The sequence below is a fragment of the Triplophysa dalaica genome, chromosome 1, assembly GCF_015846415.1.
Source record: "Triplophysa dalaica isolate WHDGS20190420 chromosome 1, ASM1584641v1, whole genome shotgun sequence".
NCBI classification, from domain to species: domain Eukaryota; kingdom Metazoa; phylum Chordata; class Actinopteri; order Cypriniformes; family Nemacheilidae; genus Triplophysa; species Triplophysa dalaica.
The window spans coordinates 11,305,717-11,327,403 of NC_079542.1; the positions used below are offsets into that span (position 1 = coordinate 11,305,717).

Here is a 21,687-nt window from a genome sequence, read left to right on the forward strand (position 1 = left end):
TCGGTAGAAGAATAACGATGCTTAATGTCAAGTCTTTTACATTTTTTTATTCTTCAAAATAAGAAGTTTTAACAAGGAAAAGTACATACCTAAATCCTCTATAAAACAATTTCACAGAAATTATCCCTTCATCATAATTTATTTGGGTTGTAAATCTTTACATTTTGGCACCCGCTATTACACAATATGTATTTGGATAAACATTCACTACTTAAAACTACCCGGTAGCCTATATTTGAAATTAAAGAGAGACGAATTGCAGTATATTGACTATGCCTCTCTTCTCATGTCCCTTTCAAATGCAAAGTGTGGCAAACCAGTGTTTAAAATGTTTCTTGTGCATGTTTCTTGAACTGCACTGTTACAGTACCATTCTTCCGGGATCTTCATACTGTATGATCACATCTTAACCTGCAACAAAAAGTCCACAAAGCCCTTAGTAAGTCCTTGCTCTGGTCTCAGATCAAACACACGGAGAGCCCATGTATCCCCTTGTTAGAAGTTTTCCTGAATTTTGGAGCGGAAACAGCCACCTCTCATGTAGTGTCTGTCTGGAGTAACAGAAAGGTTCAAAGCAGTGTTGTTCAGCTACCCTTGAGATGCGCTTTTAACGGAAGAGTTCCACATGCCCCGCTTAGAGTGAAAATAGTGGTAAAAGTTCCTCAGTCTGAGTCTCTCTACTTCTAGACCATTCTGGAGAACCCTGACGGTGAACCACAGATGAGGGAGGAAAGATGTAAATTTAACTATTTAGTTAAGGGTTCAGCAACAATGCAGTTTAGACTAAAATTTTGTAAAATAAAGTTACCTGTCCAACAGCTCCCAGTCCTCTCCTCCCCAACGGTCTTTAAACTCCTCTGTGTTCATCCCACCAATCTTATCAAAATCTGACTTATAAATTCCAAACAAGCCAAAGCCATTGACTTCCCAATAACCTGTGTGTGAAAAACAAAGACATCTGTTTGATATTCAGCACTTTAAAAGTGGCCATCAAAGAAGAAAAGTAAGACTTGAGCATACAAAAAAAATTGTCTATTAAACCCCTTAACTGTCGGTCCATATTTTGAGCAAAGACAAAAAACTGCACTATGCAAACTTAAACAGCTGTAACTATTGAATGCTTTGGAGTAGAGACATATTGTTGGTCTCTTTAAAAAAAGACACTTGGAGGATTATTGTCAAAGTTAAAAAATAAAACTATAATTATGTGTCTAAAAGGTATTGGATTTTAAATGTATTGTTATGAAAATGAGCTGTAATTTTTATTTTATTTTATAAAATATTAATTTATGAAATATTAATGTATATTTATTTTTTTGGCCAAAAAAATATAAAAAGTAAAAGCCACAGGTCTAAACAAGTACTTCAAATTTTCCGCTTGATATCTGCTGTAATCTGGTTTCTGTAAGTATTTTATGTAAAATATGACAAATGGCCACTAGGAGACACCCTATCTATAGGATGATTCCCAAAGATCACTAGGATGCTTGAAATGACACAAACACATACACAAACACATTTTTTTTTTACTTTTTCCAAACTTTATATTATATAAAAAAATATATAATATTTAAAAATATTTTCACATTTTGATGCAAATTTTAATTGAAACGTGAATGAAAACAAAAATATAAAAATACAGTTTTTATGTGCCCTTTTTTCATAAACAAATAAATGACTCCTCCTTCATAATTTAATTTGTCAAACACTGCTTATATCTGTAATCTAGACTCTTAGACCTTTCAGACGGTATATAGTTTGTCACGATTTGATAAGAATTAACATGGACAATATTGAAGTAAACACAGGCGTCCCGTATTCGGGACTGCGACAGAAAGAGGGTTAAACCAAGATAAAAACTAACGGAATAAATATCTGAATATTTTTTTACTTATGCGCATATCATAATGCATACTGTATGAAGAAACTGAGGCGGAAGCCTAGGTGAGTGAAATCTGTCTTTGTGAAAATGTTATATATACAGAAATTTCTAAATCAGATTTTCTGATTTAAAAATTTACTATTTATAGGTATGTGTTTAGGTAAAATCCAAATTTTTGTTTTATTCTGTGAACTACTAACAAGATTTCTCCCAAATTTTAAACAAAATATTGTTTCTATCTACATTAATTTGCAGAAGATTTAAACTGTGTAAACATAACAAAAATGATGTTCTGTATTTTTTCAGACCTTAAATACTCCAAAGAAAACAAGTTCATATTCACTTTTAAGCAATACAACAGTAATATTTATACTATAATACTATTATGTGTTTAGGTAAAGTTCAAAAAAGTTTATGCTATGAACTCGCTCAGTGTTTTCATGTGTCTTGTCATGCTGTAAGTCTTTCACATTGCTGTTGGATGACTTTGTCAATCCTAAAGTTTGACTTCAAAAATTCAACAGACACTTATGGACTAGCCACAATACATCTTGAAATGCTGATTAAATAAAAATTTGGAACAATCCCTTAATTTGTTCTGCAGCTGTATGTGTATATATGTGACAGAAAGCATGGTTAATTATCAAGATCTTTTAAGAGATTATATACTGTATAAATGTATTTTTGTTACACTGTATGAGAACCAGGTTTGACCAATTTTTCACTCCTCATGTAGGTAATCGGATATACAGCACATTAAGGGAGACATTTATTTTTGTTATTGTTGAATATAACCTGGAGCCTGGAGAAGTAAACTGGTAGAGTTTATAAATAGATTCCCGTTTATATACAAAGAGGATTAGCAAGATATAGCATGAGACACATAATGCACAACTGGTGTTGGAACAAATGTGTTTTGTATGTGTTTATGTCTGTATGTATGTCTAGCAACTGTGTCTGAATGTGTCTGTGTTTTACCATCAGGCTCGGACGGTGAACTCCCACAGTCCAGTCTCATGACAATGGGTGCGAATGCCAGTCTGCCTTCTACACAGTGCTTCCTTATGGTCTCCAGGATGTTGTGAGGAAAGTGGATGTGCAGGTCACAAAGGAACACTATGCTGTGATTGTCCTGAAACGTTTTACAGATAACACAAACATAATTAATTATTTCCATTTAGCAATGAGAAGTTAATAGTTACTCATTTAAGACTAATGGAGTAATGTGTTTTAAATGTGTTTAAAAGTAACGTTCCCTAAAACTGATCTACACCATTATGCTTTCTTTTCACATTTATTTATTCTCTCACCTCTATTGTGTCCACACCCATCTGCAAACCAGAGGACCTCTCGAAGTTCCCCTCTCTTCTCAGATACTCATACCTTAAACACAGACCCAAGAGCAGGAAAGACATTTTTTATCTTTCTTGGGCAGTATAGACGCCTTTACTTTCTGTAAACATTCGGACAAGTTTTTGTGGGCGGAGCTTAGGTGGAGGCAGAAAGATCCCCCTGACTCTGTGTTCCTAATGCAAGGGAGCACGTTTTGTTGCTTGCTTTTTGACAATGACCAGAAAAAAATCTGATTACATTTTCACATGTGAGGTCACCCACTGACATTTTTTTTGTTTGTAAAAAATGTAACTTTAATACAAGGACCCTGACCGACCTGTACGCGCGCGCTCACTCACTGGATTCAGGGACATACTGACTGGATTACCTCCAGTTATGAGGCCTGGCATCAACACCTACCAGACAGAGAACCTACCAAGTGTGTATAGTAAAGATAATCTGACAGCGTATACATCTATAGAATCTATTAGATGCCTGCGTGTACTAACAATGGCAAACTCTAGAAAAAGCATTTACTTGAACACAAACCTGACACATAAAATGAGCCCTCTCCCTTTTTACTAATGCACTTGAGACAATTTAAGAAAAAGAGTTGACAAACAGTTTCCTTTGTTTAGTTTCTGGCCGATAATTAACTGCTAGTCTTTGTAGGGCCTATTACTAACAAAGTGAGCTAGCACACCCTATGCTGCAAAAGTTAGTGCTACTTGAAAAATAACCTTCTTTCCCAGTTTCTGATTCGGGCATATGTGAGATATTTTTAGACACATACCAAAATCATAATCCACATCAACAAAAGGCCGTAATGTTTTAATATTAAGTGAAACGTGAGCATTTTTTAAGATCATTTCTGTTCAGTCCACTCCTTTTATTGTGTTTAACTGCAGCTGTCATCAGTGTTTTTGTTTCGCAATGCCAGCAGGTAGGCCTATGTGTTAAACATCAAATTGTAGACTGTATATTGTGGCACTAAAAAACACAACAAGACGATATTTTTAAACTCCTTATGTTGCCTAACCTGTGCTGGTTTGTATTGGCCGCCTCAAGTTTTCCCTTGTTTTGCCTCCAGCTAATGCCGTGACGTAAGCGTGATGTCAGCCCAAAAGGGGTCTATTGAGAGGAACGTGGGACTAACAACAAGGATGCAGAAACTCTCTTGTGTACATGCACGCATCTTTCCTGCAGGTGCTTAACTTAAAGAGAAAATATTACAATGTCCTTAAAAATAAAATTATATGCATTCCGTAATGTTGCTCTATGTGAATGTAAACAGTCTGCCAAGTAATGTGAATGTAAACAGACTGCCGAAAGTGAATGAATAACAAAGTTATTGGCTTGGGAAAAAAGGAGTCGAACACCGCACGCGGTAGACAGAGCAGATTTGACCATCTGACCAATCAGATCAGAGTACGTTGACAGAAAGGAGGGGATTAGACAGAACGAATCATTTAAGAGTCAGTCAAGAAGTAAGAAAATAGTAACCGCCTATTAATAGAAAATGAAAGTGTTTTTAAACCGTGTATGTAAGTAAACTTGTAGGACCTAAAAATAAAAATATTATTACAAAATAGATACAAATAGGTAAAACTGAACCAGAACTTGACAAAACGTCTGGGGTTACATGTATTATTCACCTGGGAACAGTGCTCTCCTTCAGTGCCTGCTCAACATCCATATCATCGCTCTGGAAGTCCACGATGATCACGCTGAAATTCTCATCCTTGGTTTCACGGTGCAGGAGCTCCATATCTGAGATGAACTGCTGCACCCATCGAGCCTGATTCTTCACTGCCACAGAAAGACAACTCAGATGAGTGGCTATATGGTTTTATCTAGCTCTATCTTACTATGAGAATACTGAGTGAGAGAGAGAGAGAGCGAGAGCAAAACAGCTTTTAGCTGCAGATATCTTTATTAATATGAAAAATGATAGCGTATGTCTTTGTTTTATATACCTGGCACTACAAAGTGTACCATCACATCATGCCTCCACTCTAACATCGTTGGCTGGCAGAGCAAGGGATTGGCCCAGCTGGTGCTCCAGGCTGTGATGTTATGGGTTTGGGTGCTGGGCGGTGCGTTTTTAAATGTCACATGGTGGGTCGAGGTCATGGTTTCTTCTCTGCTCTCTAGTCCATCCTCATATCGACTGCGATGCAACAGGAGATAGATGTACTCAGATAGGCGCACAACCCGCTTCCCATTCTCCATCAACAGCAGCTCCACCAAATATCGGTTGCCCCTGGCTGAATCTCTCCGCTTCTCTATATTTACAATACGGAGGAGAGTGTAGATCCTTATAGAGAGGTAAAGAAAGGGCAACAGCGAGGGAGCAGAGAGAGAGGTAGGTTGAACAGAAAATGAAGTTAATTCATTTAATTATTAAAAGCTATTAAAATTAAAAGCTTGATCAGCACACCTGATCTGCAAACTCAACAGGATAAACAAACACACCCTTAGACTACAAACATTTAAAAGGGTCAAATATATCGTATTTTTTTCCCACTTTCAATGTATTTTGCACTTTAAGAATTACAATTAACGAAAAAAAATTCTGTCCTTTCACTTTTAGTAAAAGCATTCTGGCAACCGTGCACACTTACCCTCCACTCCTCTCGTTCAGCTTCTCCATGTACTGCGAGATCACATCAACAGCCTCGTTCTCGGCCAGCTGCAGATTCCCCGAGACGTTACACCTCAGGTCATTCCAGTCTGACCTCAGCAGCTCAAAGTCCACAGGGTTCACGCTGAAGGTACGCTGCCAGTTGATGGCCTCCTCCGTCAAGTGTGGCCTCAAATCTGCCTCCTCGTAACTGTACTCTGACATCTCTTCATCCTCAAAACCTCTGCTCTGCTGAACCGTGTCTGAACCCTCCAGCATCTCTGAGATCTTTGTCGTCTCCAGCTCCGGAGGCTGGCTGATCTCAGACGAGTTTAGCCCAGGGTGATCTCTGTTTTCAGAGCTTAATGGTGGCAAGCTATTCAGATCTGATATGAAAGTCGTAGGGTTGCTCTGATAATGACGCTCGGGCTCTGTGGGAAAGGAAGTATGACTGTTTTTTAATAAAGATGGTTGGGCGGAGGTCTTTTGGTCTATTAAGTTAAAGTTCGACCAGGGGGGAGAAGCAGTGGTTTCTGTTTTTGAGGATTTCCATTTTGAACTGAAGTCCACAAGACGCATTCTAGTGTGATGAAGGAAAACACCGGGAAACACCTCAACTGGAGATTTTGGTATCCCCTTTGCTCTTTGGCTTGGCGGCCGAGGTCTAGTAATGTAAAGTTTGTTAGTGTTATTTTCTTTCTCCGCGTTGGTCCAAACAACCGACTTGCCTGCATTATTCAAAATCCTATTAGCTAAAACATAAAGAGGGGACTTATGAGGAAGTTTAAGAGGAGACCTTCCCCTCACGGGTGTGTTGGCAGTTCCTCTTAGTTTGTTTTTGCTTGTCAGTCCCGGGAGGAGCCAAGCTAATGAGCGGCCTCTGTGAACAAACCCATGAGTTAGGATGTCCCCCTCCTCTTCGCTTGCCTGTTCGTTTGGAGCTCCGCTTTGAGACTCCAAAGCACCTGCACTTCCTTTCGCTTGCCCCAAATATTTTGTTTCTGGTATGTCATCATTTACCATCTGCAGCAAAGAGTTTTTATAAAAACCTTCCTCTCTTGTTCCTTTACTCTCATCATGTTCTTTAAAGTGAATGAGCTGCCTCCTTCGCTGTTTTGAAACCCTGTCTAAACTGTCAGGCTTCGAGGAGGTAGTGGAAGCTGTTGTCCTTGACATCTGATTAGGTGGACTGGTATGTATTGTCTTCCTGACTGGCCGATTGCTAGATTTAATGGTCTCCTCTGGGTCGACCCCCTCTTCCTCCTCCAGAAAATCTGTCGGAAGAGACAGGCCAAGTGAAAGTAAGCTCTTGAATTAATTCATGTAATCCAAAAGAATTGCTTAATGACATGCAGCAATGAAAAGTCAATGACCCTTCTGCAGTGTTGACGCAAACTTACAGCTAATCATTATTATCTTTAGGCTTTCTAAGGCCTGCTGCTACACATATAACTGCAAAGGGGTGTTTAAGTCAGCTGCAACAAACTGTCCAACACACACACACAAAGTTAGTTTATATGACTTTTATACTTTACAAACTGTATACAGTACTGTTTGTAAAAATATGCATCATTTAGTATGTTTAATAATCTATTTGAATCAGTTTAGCTGGTTAAGACTTTTGCTCTCATTGTGGGAACATTTGGTCCACACAATTTATAGAAACCTAAACACACACAAGGCACAAACAGGGTCCAAAATAAACTTCTATTTCATAAAAAATGTAATGGTTCTATTCCTAATTAAGTTGTCAGGCAACTGTCAAGTGATGTACATTATTACACTTTGCAGTGTGTTGATTCTGAACCCTGGGCACACATACACAATGCTGCTAGACTCATTTCAGACGCCACATTGAGATTTTACAGAGACCAAACAACTGCTGATTTCTAGTCTGTTGTTAAGTTGCCAACTGAGCACAGACCTTCAGGTTTGGGGAAGAAAGCAGGCAGGACACCTTCCTCCTCATCCATCTTCATGTACTTATAGAAGCCAAATCTATAAGAGAATTAAAGAGAGAGAGAGAAAGCCATGTTTCACAGGGCATCTCACATGTTTATATACTTATTGATTGATTTGTCTGCATGATCATGACTTTTACTTTTCTAAGTAGACAGGAGACTCTCTGTAAAAGCATTTGTTCTTTCTCTCCATATGACTCAGTCTGGTGAAATCATTGGGATACACATAGGATAGGTAAACCTGGGTTGTCACAGTTAAGAAAAAAAACAAGACATTTATTTAAAAAATCATATAAAACAGATTAGGAATTAAAAACAGTCACTGTGTATAATTAAATAGCATGTACTAACTCAGAAATGTACTGATTGATATTGGCCAAAAGAGGGCACTGTTTGCTTGAAGTTAGCTGGACAGGTATCACTATATAATTGCAACGATCTTATGTTGTTAGTGCTTATTGTTAATAAAAAAGACAAAAAAAAACTATTAAAACATTTCTTATTTCTTTGCATCAAAAAATCTGATGTCAACTAGATAACAAATTACTTACAAACTGCAGGCCCTGGTAGCGTGCGATGGGGAAGTCCTTCACAACATATGTAGGAGAATACACACAAGACGGAAGAACATTTTCCAGCTTGGACTGATGTATCAAAGGAACTAAGAAAAAAAATCCATCATCAGAACAATCCAATCACTTTTCGTAGTTCTTGTATAAGACAAGCAAGACTGACAAGGGGTCAAAATGATACGCAAAAGCTGCTTTTTTGTATTAAACTTATCGCATATTCAATGGTGCTGCTTATAACAAGCCGACATACTATGTCCACACCACCATCTGGACCTAATGCACTGCAAAGCTTCCACACAAGCTATTAAAAATGAGCACGCCTGCTAAGCATAGCAGATTCAATCTACCCAGAAAAATAGATGACTGTTAGTTTTATGTGCAGACCACAGATATACACACAATATAGCAAGGATATTTTGACACATAACTACTGTAGCCTACTGAGAGGATAGGATACAGAGGTTATTTAAATTACTGTAAATTATGAATTTAATAATAGTTAAAGTCATAGTTCACTCCAAAATTAAAATTCTGTCTCAGTCGTCATTTCAAACCTTTATCACTTTCTTTCTTCCGCAGAACACAAAAGAAGACATTTTCAAGAAAGTTGGTAACCGAACAGCACTGGCACCCATTTACTTCTATTGGATGGACATAAAACCAATGCAAGTGAATGGGGTCCAGTTAACAACATTCTTCAAAATATCTTCTTTTGTGTCCTGCGGAAGAAAGTCATAAAGGTTTGAAATGACAAGAGGGTGAGTCGTTGACGACAGTTATTTCATTTTTCACTATCACTTTAAGTCTTAATAAGATAGTGGAGAATATTTAATGTACAACAATAAAGAGTTTGTGAATATTGTTCAATCACAGGCATGCATCAAGTACAACACTGGGGAATAACACACCCTTGTAGAAGCTGTCTCGTGGGTCTGCTTTAAGCATGTCTGCAGTACGTATCTCTGTCCTGTGGTTAACCTGCAGCGTGAGTGAGTGGCTGGCAAGCGTCTGTGGGATGTGCTTTACACTGCTCATCTTCAGACTGGATTCATCTGTCACAGAGGGACAGAAGTGGAGATAAAGTATTTTATACTGCAAAGACGCCATATCTGGGACAGCATATACAGTACATTTCAGAATATTTTATAGTTGGTATGCCCTCTTTTCAGCATTCACTCAAACTAATATGAACTCCACACATCCATGTTGTGCTCTTCAAAGGAAAGAAAAAGCGAACAGTTAATGCAATATATTTCATTTCACATATTTGCTTAATTAAACCTAGAAGTAGTGCAGAATAACAGCTTAATTCTGTATATTTCTGGGTTTAAATAAGATTTTGAAAACCAGAATGTGAGCTCATATATCACACGCTAAGGATTTTTGGCTTTTTAGCACTATCCCTATAGCTGGGCTCAAAGCCCCTGATAAAATCCCAGCTCATTCTAGGAAACCTCAGATCTAGATGGATCAGCTCTTTTTCAGATGGTTACTTCCCCAAAGCTTAAAGAGACGCAACCGGGCTTTCAAACACACTGCCCACGTCTTAAAACAATCCCCTGGAGTTCAGTCTATGGGCACTGAAGCATGCAGGTGTGTGCGCGTGCAGGGAAGTCTATTCATTACGACTTATCTCCTGACGTTATGAGAGCCCACAACAGCACCAGCTCTGCTAGTCACGCATGAAAACACACTTCAATTATTCCTATCGATCGGCCCCAAATGTGTAACGGGCAAATATGAGTTATGCAGCATGAAAGTCTATAGCTGATGGTCGCAATGTTGTGAAATTATGCAAGAAAGCTCATAACACTGGCAGAGGAATATTTTCAGCACAATCAGATAGATCAGAAATCTGCCAAGAGGAGACAGAAATACAGGCTTTGACCGAAGAGTCTGACAATGGTGTTGAAGCATTAGCCATTCACCGTATGTCTTTATTGATTATTGAACAGACAGAGATATTTGTCAGACACAGTTAGAGTAACTAAGAAAGGTCAATGCAGTGATTTTCACTGGTAAACACATTTATTTCAACCTTGGGCTAGACTGGATTTTATCTTTTAAAGCATTCGCAACACAGCGGTAAATGCTTCAGATGCTACTTTTTGAATGATCTCTCCAATGGACTGCAGGGAATAAATGAAACATATCATTCAACACAAGATGTTCATGCACTTCAGAAATAAAAAAAATCTACCATACGTGTGTGACCTCAGACTGTACAGCAGAAGAATCTTAAAAGTTTAGATTATGACCCTTTTTAACCTTAAACTTTTGTATTGATTAATGTTGCTTTGCTAATAATAATAATTGATAAAGATACAAAATAAACTTAAACTAAAATACAATGAAAGAAACATACAAAGGTGAAATACTATGACATGATACAATTGTTACAAAATAGCACAAATAAAACATTCAAATTATGTGTTAACTAAATTGACAGATCAGAACCACCTATAGAAGGTCTCACGATCTGATGATATGACAAGTGTGTGTGTATGTACCCACTATACTATATACTGTGTGGTCCTCCTTGAGGGCGTGGCCTGTGTGAGTAATGATCAGGACAACCGTCTGGAGTTGGCCCTACGCCCCCAGCGTGGGTTGGTGGTGGGAGCAAAAGCACATCCCCCTCTCCCTCAGCTTGTTAAGGACAGTCAGGATTAAATAAAAAAAGGGTCTCAAATAATTATGTAAACGAAGCAAAGGAGTGTTGTGGGGATTCTACTCCTCTCTCTCTTTCACTTGTGTCTCAACTTCCTGCTATAAGCATGTGTAAATTAAAGTCAGTTCCCTTGATGAATGGCAGTAATTTGAAGGAGAATGTGGGAACACGTGTAATGGCTGATAAGACGGTACATGCAGGGACGCTGACTGTCACTTCATACACAGGAGACTCTGGGACAAGTGCTTTCTACCTACTATCAAACACATGCAAAATTACAGTTTTTACACAGACGGGATGTTGTGAGGTTGTGAATGATAACGGCAATGTTCATAGGTGATTATTTACTGCAACAGTCTTTCCTGAGATTTCTGTTCCAATTTACAGAGTCCTAAACAGTTATGCATCTGTTTAACAACCAAGTTTGTGCTGTTGGTGTGAAGGAGTATCTCTGAATGGGGAAAAGCTAAAGTTTGGTAAGGATGACGTGGACAACAGTACGGTATGGGCCATGACTGACACGACAACAAACTTGTCTATGGTGTTAAACTGGTATTGGTGGCTATAATATATTTGAATGCTCCTGGGCACCTATTTTTCTTGTGAGTCGCAATGCAAGTACTGTTCTTTGCATGTCTTTGATAGTAAATCCAAACAGACAAATACTTCAGAAAATAGTGAAACAGGCTCTTTCTGACCAATCCACAGTCTTAGCGACAGCTGTCACTGTTACAAACAATGGTACTAATGAAGATAAAGTAAATATCTCACAGTTCGGTAACACATAATACATACATACATTGTTCATGACAAATATAACATACATAAATAATATCAAAAATAATAATGCAGTATTTACCTGTGTACATTGAGATATAAGTGGAGTCAATGACATCATACTTCAGCCCAGGCAGGAAACGTCTCCACTGCAAGAGAATAAAAGATTTTGATGTGTGAAGAATAGAAAGGTCAAGTCATTCAGTGCTTTGGGACGGCACTACATAATAAAATATATGGTATACAAACACATAGCAGTTCCTCTACAATTACAAAATCACTTCTCCTTGGCCACTCTTAGACAAGAGGTCATTTACCAGTCGCAGACTGAAAAACTCTAATCACTATGCAAAGCGCTTACAAATCTTTAGAGAATTTCTTCTCTTTCATTTACCCAACAATCAAAAGAGCAAAGAGGAGAAAAGACAAAAAAAGAAAATATGAGTGAAATTAATTTGAATTTGGAACAGTTTGATGTCGACATATTGATGCTTATATGTTGACAGTTCCACGGCACAAAAAAAATGGTACATAAAAGAACAGCAGTGTCTGTCAAACTTACTGTCTTTGCATACTAATTCGTCACAGACTCGCACACAAAAGACGATCATGCAGGAGACCATTTGACTCCAAGTAATGAATTTGCTGCTTAACTATAGAAACTTTGACAAAGACTTCTAACCAAACATCTAATACATCAACTTTGATTACTTTTAGTTTTAAACACATAACACACACAAACATGCAGCACGCCTGAATCAGTTCGATTCAAGTGTTTATTATTCTGCATGCTCTATACTGCCAGCGTTTCTCAAGGTCCTATCTGCCTTTCGGGAATCGATGGAGTGCAGTTACAGCGCAATGTCAGATCTGAGTAGGCACAGACGCATATTTGCCCCTGGTAACACACACACAGACACAAATATGGACATGAAAACAATCACACACAGTCACGCACTGATAAATATACATTTTGAGCTGTATTACTATTCTGTATATGGCTAAAAATGTTAAGACAAAGACATGTAAAAGCCGACAGAAAAGCACACCACTGACAAAACAAAAACATGCAAACAAACACACAATATAACTGCAGTCAAAGGACAAAACGCCACTCTAAGATTTAGATCTACATTAGATGAACACCTTGCCCTTTAAAACCAATATGACTTTCAAATGTGGTCATTTCCTTTTTTTCATGGCTCAGTAGATCTCAGTAATATTAATTTAAACAACTGTGTTGGATGTTTCTATTAAAAATAGATGTGAGATAAAAGCAATCGTTGCAATAAAAAAGTGACAGCACCATGTTTATTTAATGTAGACGATATTTGATCAGAGAAGTAGAAGAGGTCAGCAAAGTCTCCATTTGCTTTCCATTTCCTCTCATTGCTGTAAAAAAAAAGACACCAGGGGTGGACTATCCACTGTTCATCACACCCATCTTTGACCTAAAGGTCCACTGGTAAACACACTGGTGCGGTCTCAGCATAGAGCCAGTTCTGAATTATTTACAGCAGTGACAAGCCATAATAAACATCAGGTGTCCTTCCTAGCCACTTACTCCTGTCATGAGTCTGAACCTAGGCCAGTGACAGATGGGCTGGTGAAACAATCATTTTAGAGGATGCTGTATCAGTCGCATTCCACAACTCTGAGGTCTTACATAAAAGAGTACAAGTAGAAAAGAAGGGCATGAGTCGAAACTCAGTCGAAAAAACACTACAAACAGTGAACACGATGAAGTCTTTACACAGTTGTGTGTTATTGTTAGTCCCAAATTTAGTCCCTCCATACAGCAGCCTTATACTGTACATCAGTAACACTGGTATGTGGTAGCTTTTATAATCCAAGCCTTTTATGACATTTAATTGAATTAGAAAATGACATAAACAATTTGGCTGAGGGCTAAGTATCCATAAAGCAGATGCTTTTACCCAAAGTGACTTATTGTCCTATAATACTAGCACAAATGTCTAAAACAATTGTCTCACCTATGCTGAACTTTAACACAATTTTTAGCTAATACATATTGCCCATTATCATCATTAACCTAAAAATGACCAATCCAGTTTAGGTAAAAAGTGTAATGGAAAGTTCAACTTTATCCAAGACACAACCGCTTTTTGAAGTAGGTGTGCTTTCTTAGAAGCTCTGTCTATTTCTGTACTGCAAAAAAGCTGTATGCAGCTAAAGACAAACCCAGACAAAGGCAAAAACAGTCTTGAGAAATGTCTGAAACGTCTACAAGCAATCCATAGACAAGCTTACATTATGTTGCACATATTGCATCAGCTACCATGTTATTTCTGTTTTGTCCTGACAAGAATAAAACAAAGCCCATTCACAGTTGACTGGCAGTACTGTCTATAATTGGACATTACATAATGGACAGCTTCTGGTGAGACTACAGTCTTTATTAAACCTCTTTGTTCCTACAAAAACTGAGGATTAAGTTAAAATCAAGCTCAGAAGTGGCATAAGTAGCTAAAGCTAAAAGATAGCATTTGATGTTTAAGCACATGAGAGAAACACTGAGCCTAGTCCACATTTTATGGTTTAACAGATGAAACTGAGTAAAAATGTCAATACTAGACTGAAAACAGGATCCTTCAAGTGGATGGGGTTTGGTTAATAAATAAATTTCTGTTTTTGCCACAGATAATTAGCTGTTTTTCGCTTTTTGGTGTCTGGTCCCCATTGACTCACTCGCTGAGAATACCTCCAAACCCCATGAATTTATTCATTGGGCTCCTCTCAAGTCTTTGAAGCTCCTCTTCCCGAACACTCCTAGCTCAAATGAACTTGGGAACATTGAATAAGGAGTAAAGTACAGCGCACACTTGGTCCTTCTCAGCCTCCAGGCAGTGAAAGTTATGCACTATTGATTTAAAATTGTGCGTTTATAATAGAAACAAAGGAAACTGCAGTGGAGTGAAACTTTTTTGGTGTTCACGTTTGTGCTGTTTTTCAGATTTTACTTTAGATTTAATTGACTGTAGTTTGTTGACGATGACAATGCCTAACCTCTAGTTTAAAGGGACAGTTGACCCCAAAATGAAAATTCTGTCAAAGTCACAAAACGAACGATGGGAAGGTAATGAGGAAAATAGATGGCGGGAACAAAGACGCGGACCGGAGAGAGAGTACGAAAAGCCGATAGGTTCACTATCTCTCCCTCCACACAAAACCTAAGGCTATGCCATAACTCCGCAGCAAGACCCAGAATAAACATGACATGATGGAGGAATCATGACACTTTTGTCTACCATTGTAATATGATAGTCAAAGAGGTCTAAGAACTGTTTGGTTACAAGCATTCGTCCAAATGTATTTCTCTGTGTTCAACCAAACAAAGACATGTATACAGGTTTGGAACAACTAGAGAGTGAGTTATTCATGACAGAATTTCCAATTTTGGATGAACTGTCCCTTTAACACCAACAGAGTACTGATGGGAAATCCGGCTCTTTTCTACGATCCGGCTCTTTTGGTTTGGCTCCCATAGAAGAGCCGACTCTTACGGCTCCCAAATGGCTCTTTACCTAGTAATACCATTTTAGCCCAATTATCAATTATGAATGCTTTCAGTATTATTAAGCATTTTGTATAATGCTTTTCATAAAACATTCTTACAAATATATTTCTTTTGAAACAACCTGAGTGTGAGTAAATGATAACAGAATTTTCATTTTTAAGTGAACTATCCCTTTAAGTCACTTCTTTAGTGCAGGTTGGCATTTAGAAATAATAGATGCCTAAGCTTGGATGGGCGGATATCTTCTTTTTCGTTTTTCACTCATTTCTTTCAACACACTCCGGTTCCCCCCCACTCTCTGTCGCTATATACATGGCCAGTACTACTACACTCGCTATCATCAGATTTTTCACATAATGTTATTATACTAATCTGTCGTTCCACGTGATTGGCCGCATGGGTTGCCCATCCAAATTAAGTCACGCCCTTACTGAGGATTAAGAGTCGGCTCTTAAGAAAGTGATTCCAGCATTTCTAATTTGTACTCTCTCCCTCTCCCTGCTAGCCTTCTGCTTTAAGTCTTTTCCTGGATAATAAAATTAGAGGGGTTTGCTGGTTAAATTCTGCATCCTTTGGGTGCCCTTTAGACATAATCGGGCTATCAAAAAGCACTGTATGTATTCAAGGCTGTTATAATACTCAAATATGTCTTCATGGTCAAAGATGTAGTATCAATAAAGGTTTTTATGGGTCATGAGTTACCAAAGTAGCTGGCAGTTATATGTTTCTTTGCTGCGGATATAGCCGCTATAAATTTACAATAGTTTACATTGTTTTCAATGGACCACGTTAATACCTTTGACAGTGTCATTACAGAGAGAGACTCCATGTCACATTTTGGTGATTTAAGTGAAGGGCCGTTTGTAAAAGGTTTTCTTCAAAGTAATTTGATGTGTTTCTTATCGTGTTATAAACCATTAGCTGAAGGGAGTGTTCTTTAAACATAGCCTTCATTCATGACTCATTCAATACAGTTTATTTCCAAAAAAGTCTACAGAAATAAAAAATCTTGTCTAGTGTGGATTTTAATGCAAAGCCGGTGAAACCAGGAGAAAGAGCAAAAGTTCATGAATAAAACTCAATGAGACCTTTCCTAAACACTTCCACTTTATAATTTAATTGACACTTTCACTGGGTTTCATTAAGGACACTTTGAAAAGTAATTTGTTTCACACACACCAGCTGTCACACCTTGAACATTGCTGAAATGTTCTCTATACTCACCCCCACCTCCACATGGTCCGAACCTCTGTCATCCTGCTTGTGCAAAACCTCAAAGTAGTACCGCCGTGAGGACATGAGACTGCAGAGAGAGAGAAAGCGCGAGAGAGAGGAGGTTTGGGGAGAGGTCGAGGGGATAAAAGTTAAAGGAAGAAAGGGCAGGGAACTAGTCTACAAAGAAAGGGAAAACTTATAATGAGATTGAAAACAAGAGCACAGAAAGGACACTGGCAGATGCGAAGAAGAAAAATGCAAGATGCTCTATAGTTTGTTTACTAAGAAGTACTAAATAAGGTTCTTTCCTTTCTCCTCAAAAGAGCGCTATGATCTACAAGAACCTGATCAGCAGTGAAACCTTTCTTAATAATATCAGACAGTTCAATCAATACACACATGTTTTAACTGCCCAAGAGATAAGATTCCTGTGAGAGTTTGCATCTTTATTTGTTTTTTCTTTGAACTAGAAACAAAAATGCAGAAATAACTGCAATGGATGTTTAATCTCTGCAGATTAAGAGTCTGTGTTGTGTTTCTTTTCAATGTCTGCAGATTTATGTCTATAGTTAAATGACTCAATCAGTTAGGGAGGATGTAATGGCCAGTAGATCAGGGTCAGATAGGAAAAACGAACAGAGGATTGGGGTTTTACTGTAATTGGTTGATTCATTGCCTGGCTCCATCTGAAAGAGTTTTATTCAATAATTGTGAATAGGATAGAGTGATGAACAGACTGAGATAAGGAAGGGAGGGTCCAAATGAAAACACACATAGTGCTTATCTAAGTGATCATTAATGATTATAGGGTTTGATGATGACCGTGTATGATGCCAAAATTATCTATACTGTGGTCAAACAATACACTAAGAATGTTACAATATACTCTAATCCCAAAATAAATATTACATCTACAGTATTACACCTCAGCAGACCTGGTTAAATCCTAAAAAGACTATTGGGGACATTTGTGGATGTACATTTGAAAATGATTGAACTCAATATAACAAGAACGCAAGCGTTGGCATAGATACAAATTAAAACAGCATTTGAATGGAGATTAACAAGAGTTTTAAAATGCGATTTTGCGACTAAAGTTTGTTCTTCTTGTTTGTTCATTTACGGAAATAAGCAAATAATTTGTGCACAGATTAGCAGAGTACAAACAGAGAGAACAATCAATAACTTCATTCATGCAAAACAACAGTTGCAACAAGAAGACTGAATATGACAAAATATGATGTGCTTAATTATACATGTTTGGAGATTACAAAGCCGTTGGCGAAAATGATTCATATGGTTATGTATTATTTCTGTTCTGCTGGCACCAAACGCAGATACAATTACAAAAATGTTTAAAACAGTTTTTCTGTTCACACACATGGGGTCCTGCCCCTTACTCATGCCACTACCTACACAGAGCAATGTTTTAGTATTTTTGCAGTATTAAAAATTTTAAAGCCTATGATTTGATTTACAGTACAGAACAGAAGGTTTCTGCACATAGAAGGTACCAGGGGCGACGTTTGCGTATGCTATACCATATCATTCAGACAAAACAATGGAGAAAAAAAGTGTGCATAAAGATGCTCATTAAAGATAATCCAAATGTTTCGGACTACTGTATATTTCTTGCATGGGCATCGGAAACGTGTGTATTTAAGAGTGTAGAAAAAACACTCACTCAATAACAGCTTCAATGATTTAGTTAGGAATACGCGTGACTGTCATTTTTAACACTATCGTGTTGCAGGTTCGAATCAGCCTTTCACTTGTCCACATTTTCACCTCACATATTATATCATTCAGGCATTTATTTTCAACAAAATGAAGAAACTATAAAAAAAATGCCTTTCATGTTTTTAATTATAAAATGTATGGTAAGGTAAGGGGTAGTAGTGAGGTCTTTGAATTCGGCATATGCCAATAAATTGTCAATTTTATTTTTTTATTTTAACAGTCACATAACAAGCTCATATGCCCAAGCCAGATATATAAATATTGCAAGATGAATAGTATTTGTTACGTTAACTGGGAATAATAAAAATGTTTTATCCATGTGCCAGTGTTGCACAGTCGCAGATTTTGCACTGCTTCAACATTATGAAATAAACTGCACTGTGACAAGGTAAGACATGTTTCATAATTAGTAGTTTGTTGTTAATTTAATTGAATGTTTGGCGTATATTTTAGACTCGTACCCAATTTATGTAGTTGTGGTGGTTGTTATGTCAACATCTGGCTGTGGGTTTGAAGCAATTGTCACACACAGTATAAATGGCAGATGGTTTAGCAGATATTATGTAGGAGTAGCCTTTTCCTGGAGAACTAGAGCTTTAAAAAGCAAATTGTAAACGATATGTGGGTAGGGTTTGTTATCTGTAAGTCTCTGTGCATGTTCGTGCATTTGTTCTGTTTCATGGATCCTTGTACATGTTTTGATTAGATAAAATGTGGTATAATTTATGGTTTTGTTACTTTGGAATGCCGTTGTTGTATGGACAGAGAAAATGTTGCCATACCCTACATTTTGGTGAAACGCCAAAACGGGAAGTTACTTATAAAAAATACATCAGTTTTAAGTAAAACTTAAATAATGTTACAGTAGTATAAAAAAGCTAATAGCTACTCATACTTTAAACAGTCTGAGAGATGGCCTTTCACAAAATTTCCGAACTGAACTAAATTAAAACTTCTTTTAACATTCCCTATCACACTTGTGACGGATACTTCTCCTGTTGAATGTCAAGAGAAGTTGACCCCTGCTGGCCTTGCAAAAGTGTAATATTCCCATAAATGTCAGAGGCTATATCTCAAGAGTCCTGCAGTTACTCTGTCCTTCCTTTCATAAAGCTATGGAGAGTAAACCAGACAGATGCTTTACTACATTCCTTTATGTACTGTAAGTGAAACTTGAAAAGGCAATGCATGTACTGTATGCATTTAAGGCTTTTGTGATGGCCGCATTATCACATAGGGGTGTGCAATCATTTTAAATAGAATATGGACATAAATAAAACACAGATATAGAAAAGGAACTAAAAGTCGTATCTATAAAAATGTTGATTGTGTCTCAGGGTGTTGCTTTTTAGGGCCCGAGCACGAAAGAGCAAGCCACCGTTTTGCTCTGCAGTGCAGAGCCCTCTTGTTTCTGTGTTGATTATTTTTATTATTATTATTATTCCGATCTCGCTTTGAACGCAATTTAGACGGCCTAAACATGCACGAAAAGTCACAATAAATTGCACGCACATCAGACAGTGCAGAACTTGGCATCTGATAGGGGTTTTAAAACTAGGCGTGGCAAATTGGCTCGCTAGCGCCACCTAGAACTGCCCAGACCACTACGTAATACGTACATGCACCAAAATTGGTAGACTTATGTATCACCCCGAATCATGAAGAAAAGTCTCTTGGGGCATATCTCTAAACCAAACAGGAAGTCCGTTATTTTCGATTTCCTGTGAAATTTGATGATTTTTACAATTTGCACGCGTCGTATTTGAACAAACTCCTCCCAGAGATTTTGTCCGATCAACATCATATTCGTGTTTTTTTTTATCTTAAGGCCTCTGCGAAGCTAAAATGCGGAGCTTTTGAGTTTCGCCAGGAAACGTGACCCTGGCGGCCTGCCAAAGTTTAGCCTTCGCCATGGACAGGAAGTTGTTGTTACTTAGGCATAGAATGACCGACAGGCCCCAGACTTCACACATTTGTTAAAAGACCTGGCCTGAATACAACTGCATAGTGAAATTCAGATTAAGTTATAGCGCCACCTGCAGGAAACAGGAAGCAACATGTTTTAAACTGTGATTTACGTCTCATCGAGATTCAAAAGGGTCAAGATCATATATGGTCATTACATACAGTGTGATATTCAGTCCTTTGTGATGATACAATGAAAGATCCTCACTTTTTATAGAGTGTCGTGTTCATGGTGGCCTGACAAAGTTTGATGTTAAGCCATGGAACAGTGAGCTATAGTAACTCAGGCACACAATGTCCGACCAGCCTCACACTTCATATGTTTCATGAGACTCCTGGGCTGAAAACACATCCATGTCAGTTGGACTTTTAGTAATAGCGGTGCCCATTACTCGTCTATCTACCCAATACATAGAAAGAAACCATTTTGACCCGTGCTCTAAACCCACTGAGAAGTCCATTATTTTCAATGTCCACTGCACGTTCTGTTTATCTTTGCCCGTTCCAGGTGTCATACTTAACAAACTCCCACTAGAGCCTTAATAAGGTTAACATCATATTTGCATTTACATTTACATTTTTGCATTTGGCAGACGTTTTTATCCAAAGCGACTTACTTTGCTGTATCCTATACATTTGATTAGTCTCTTGTGAAAAAAATGTGTGATGCTAAATGGTGTAAACTTAACCTTGAATGTTCATGTGCCGGTTTCACACACACATTTGTGTGTACGCATGCTTAGTGAATGAGGCCATTGTCCACTCTGCTCCAAACGTAGCATGTTTGATTAGAGTCATGACCCGAAAGACTTGTTAAATATGTCTCTATTAACTTACTATATTGGACCACGAACTGGCAGCAGGAAATCTGGCACTTATACATGAGCGACGGTGTTTCTATAATGTAACTAACTCCCTGTATGCAGAATGCTCACCGTTTGCTGTTCCTGAGGCCGACTGGTTCGTGGTGGCACAGGGTTGCGGTGGCCACTTCCGCGAGGGCCCGCACATCGCTGCTTGCAGCTTTAATGTTTGTCTTGTTTTTGTGTGTTGTATTTTATGTGTGATTATATAGAACATAATCGGCCTGGGTGCATGACATCTTTCAGCAATATTTTGTGTATATGTGTCGCACATATAACTATGAAAATCCCAAAATATGGCAAGCAATCAAAAACGTTACCAAATGAAAAATAACCTTGAAGAAAGATGTCTGTGGTTTGTGTGAAGGTTTCTAAACTTACTCTGAGTATCCTAATATCTCAACAAATAAAAGCACTAAAACCATGCAAGTGGATCACATTTTACCATAATTTCTCAATTCCACATTTAGCCATTTTTATATGCATCTCTACACTGTGAAACATACTTTGCAAATAACATCTTCCTAGTTTGTCATTTAAGACTATGA

The 21,687-nt window shown here is 37.9% G+C and overlaps 1 protein-coding gene across 1 annotated transcript in view; it reads right to left on the bottom strand.

The window, feature by feature from the left end:
* Positions 1-27: 27 nt before the first annotated feature.
* Positions 28-21,687, bottom strand: part of b4galnt4b (beta-1,4-N-acetyl-galactosaminyl transferase 4b) — a 65,896-nt gene continuing 44,236 nt past the window's right edge. The window contains exons 9-21 of the mRNA XM_056755396.1: positions 16,581-16,659; positions 11,901-11,967; positions 9,279-9,422; positions 8,350-8,459; positions 7,939-8,039; positions 7,762-7,835; positions 5,839-7,111; positions 5,191-5,531; positions 4,870-5,023; positions 3,193-3,265; positions 2,861-3,014; positions 809-935; positions 28-703 (exon numbers count right to left, since the gene is read on the bottom strand). Coding sequence (XP_056611374.1) covers positions 589-703; positions 809-935; positions 2,861-3,014; positions 3,193-3,265; positions 4,870-5,023; positions 5,191-5,531; positions 5,839-7,111; positions 7,762-7,835; positions 7,939-8,039; positions 8,350-8,459; positions 9,279-9,422; positions 11,901-11,967; positions 16,581-16,659 — 2,812 coding nt within the window. The 3' untranslated portion in view covers positions 28-588. The remainder of the gene's footprint in view (positions 704-808; positions 936-2,860; positions 3,015-3,192; positions 3,266-4,869; positions 5,024-5,190; positions 5,532-5,838; positions 7,112-7,761; positions 7,836-7,938; positions 8,040-8,349; positions 8,460-9,278; positions 9,423-11,900; positions 11,968-16,580; positions 16,660-21,687) is intronic.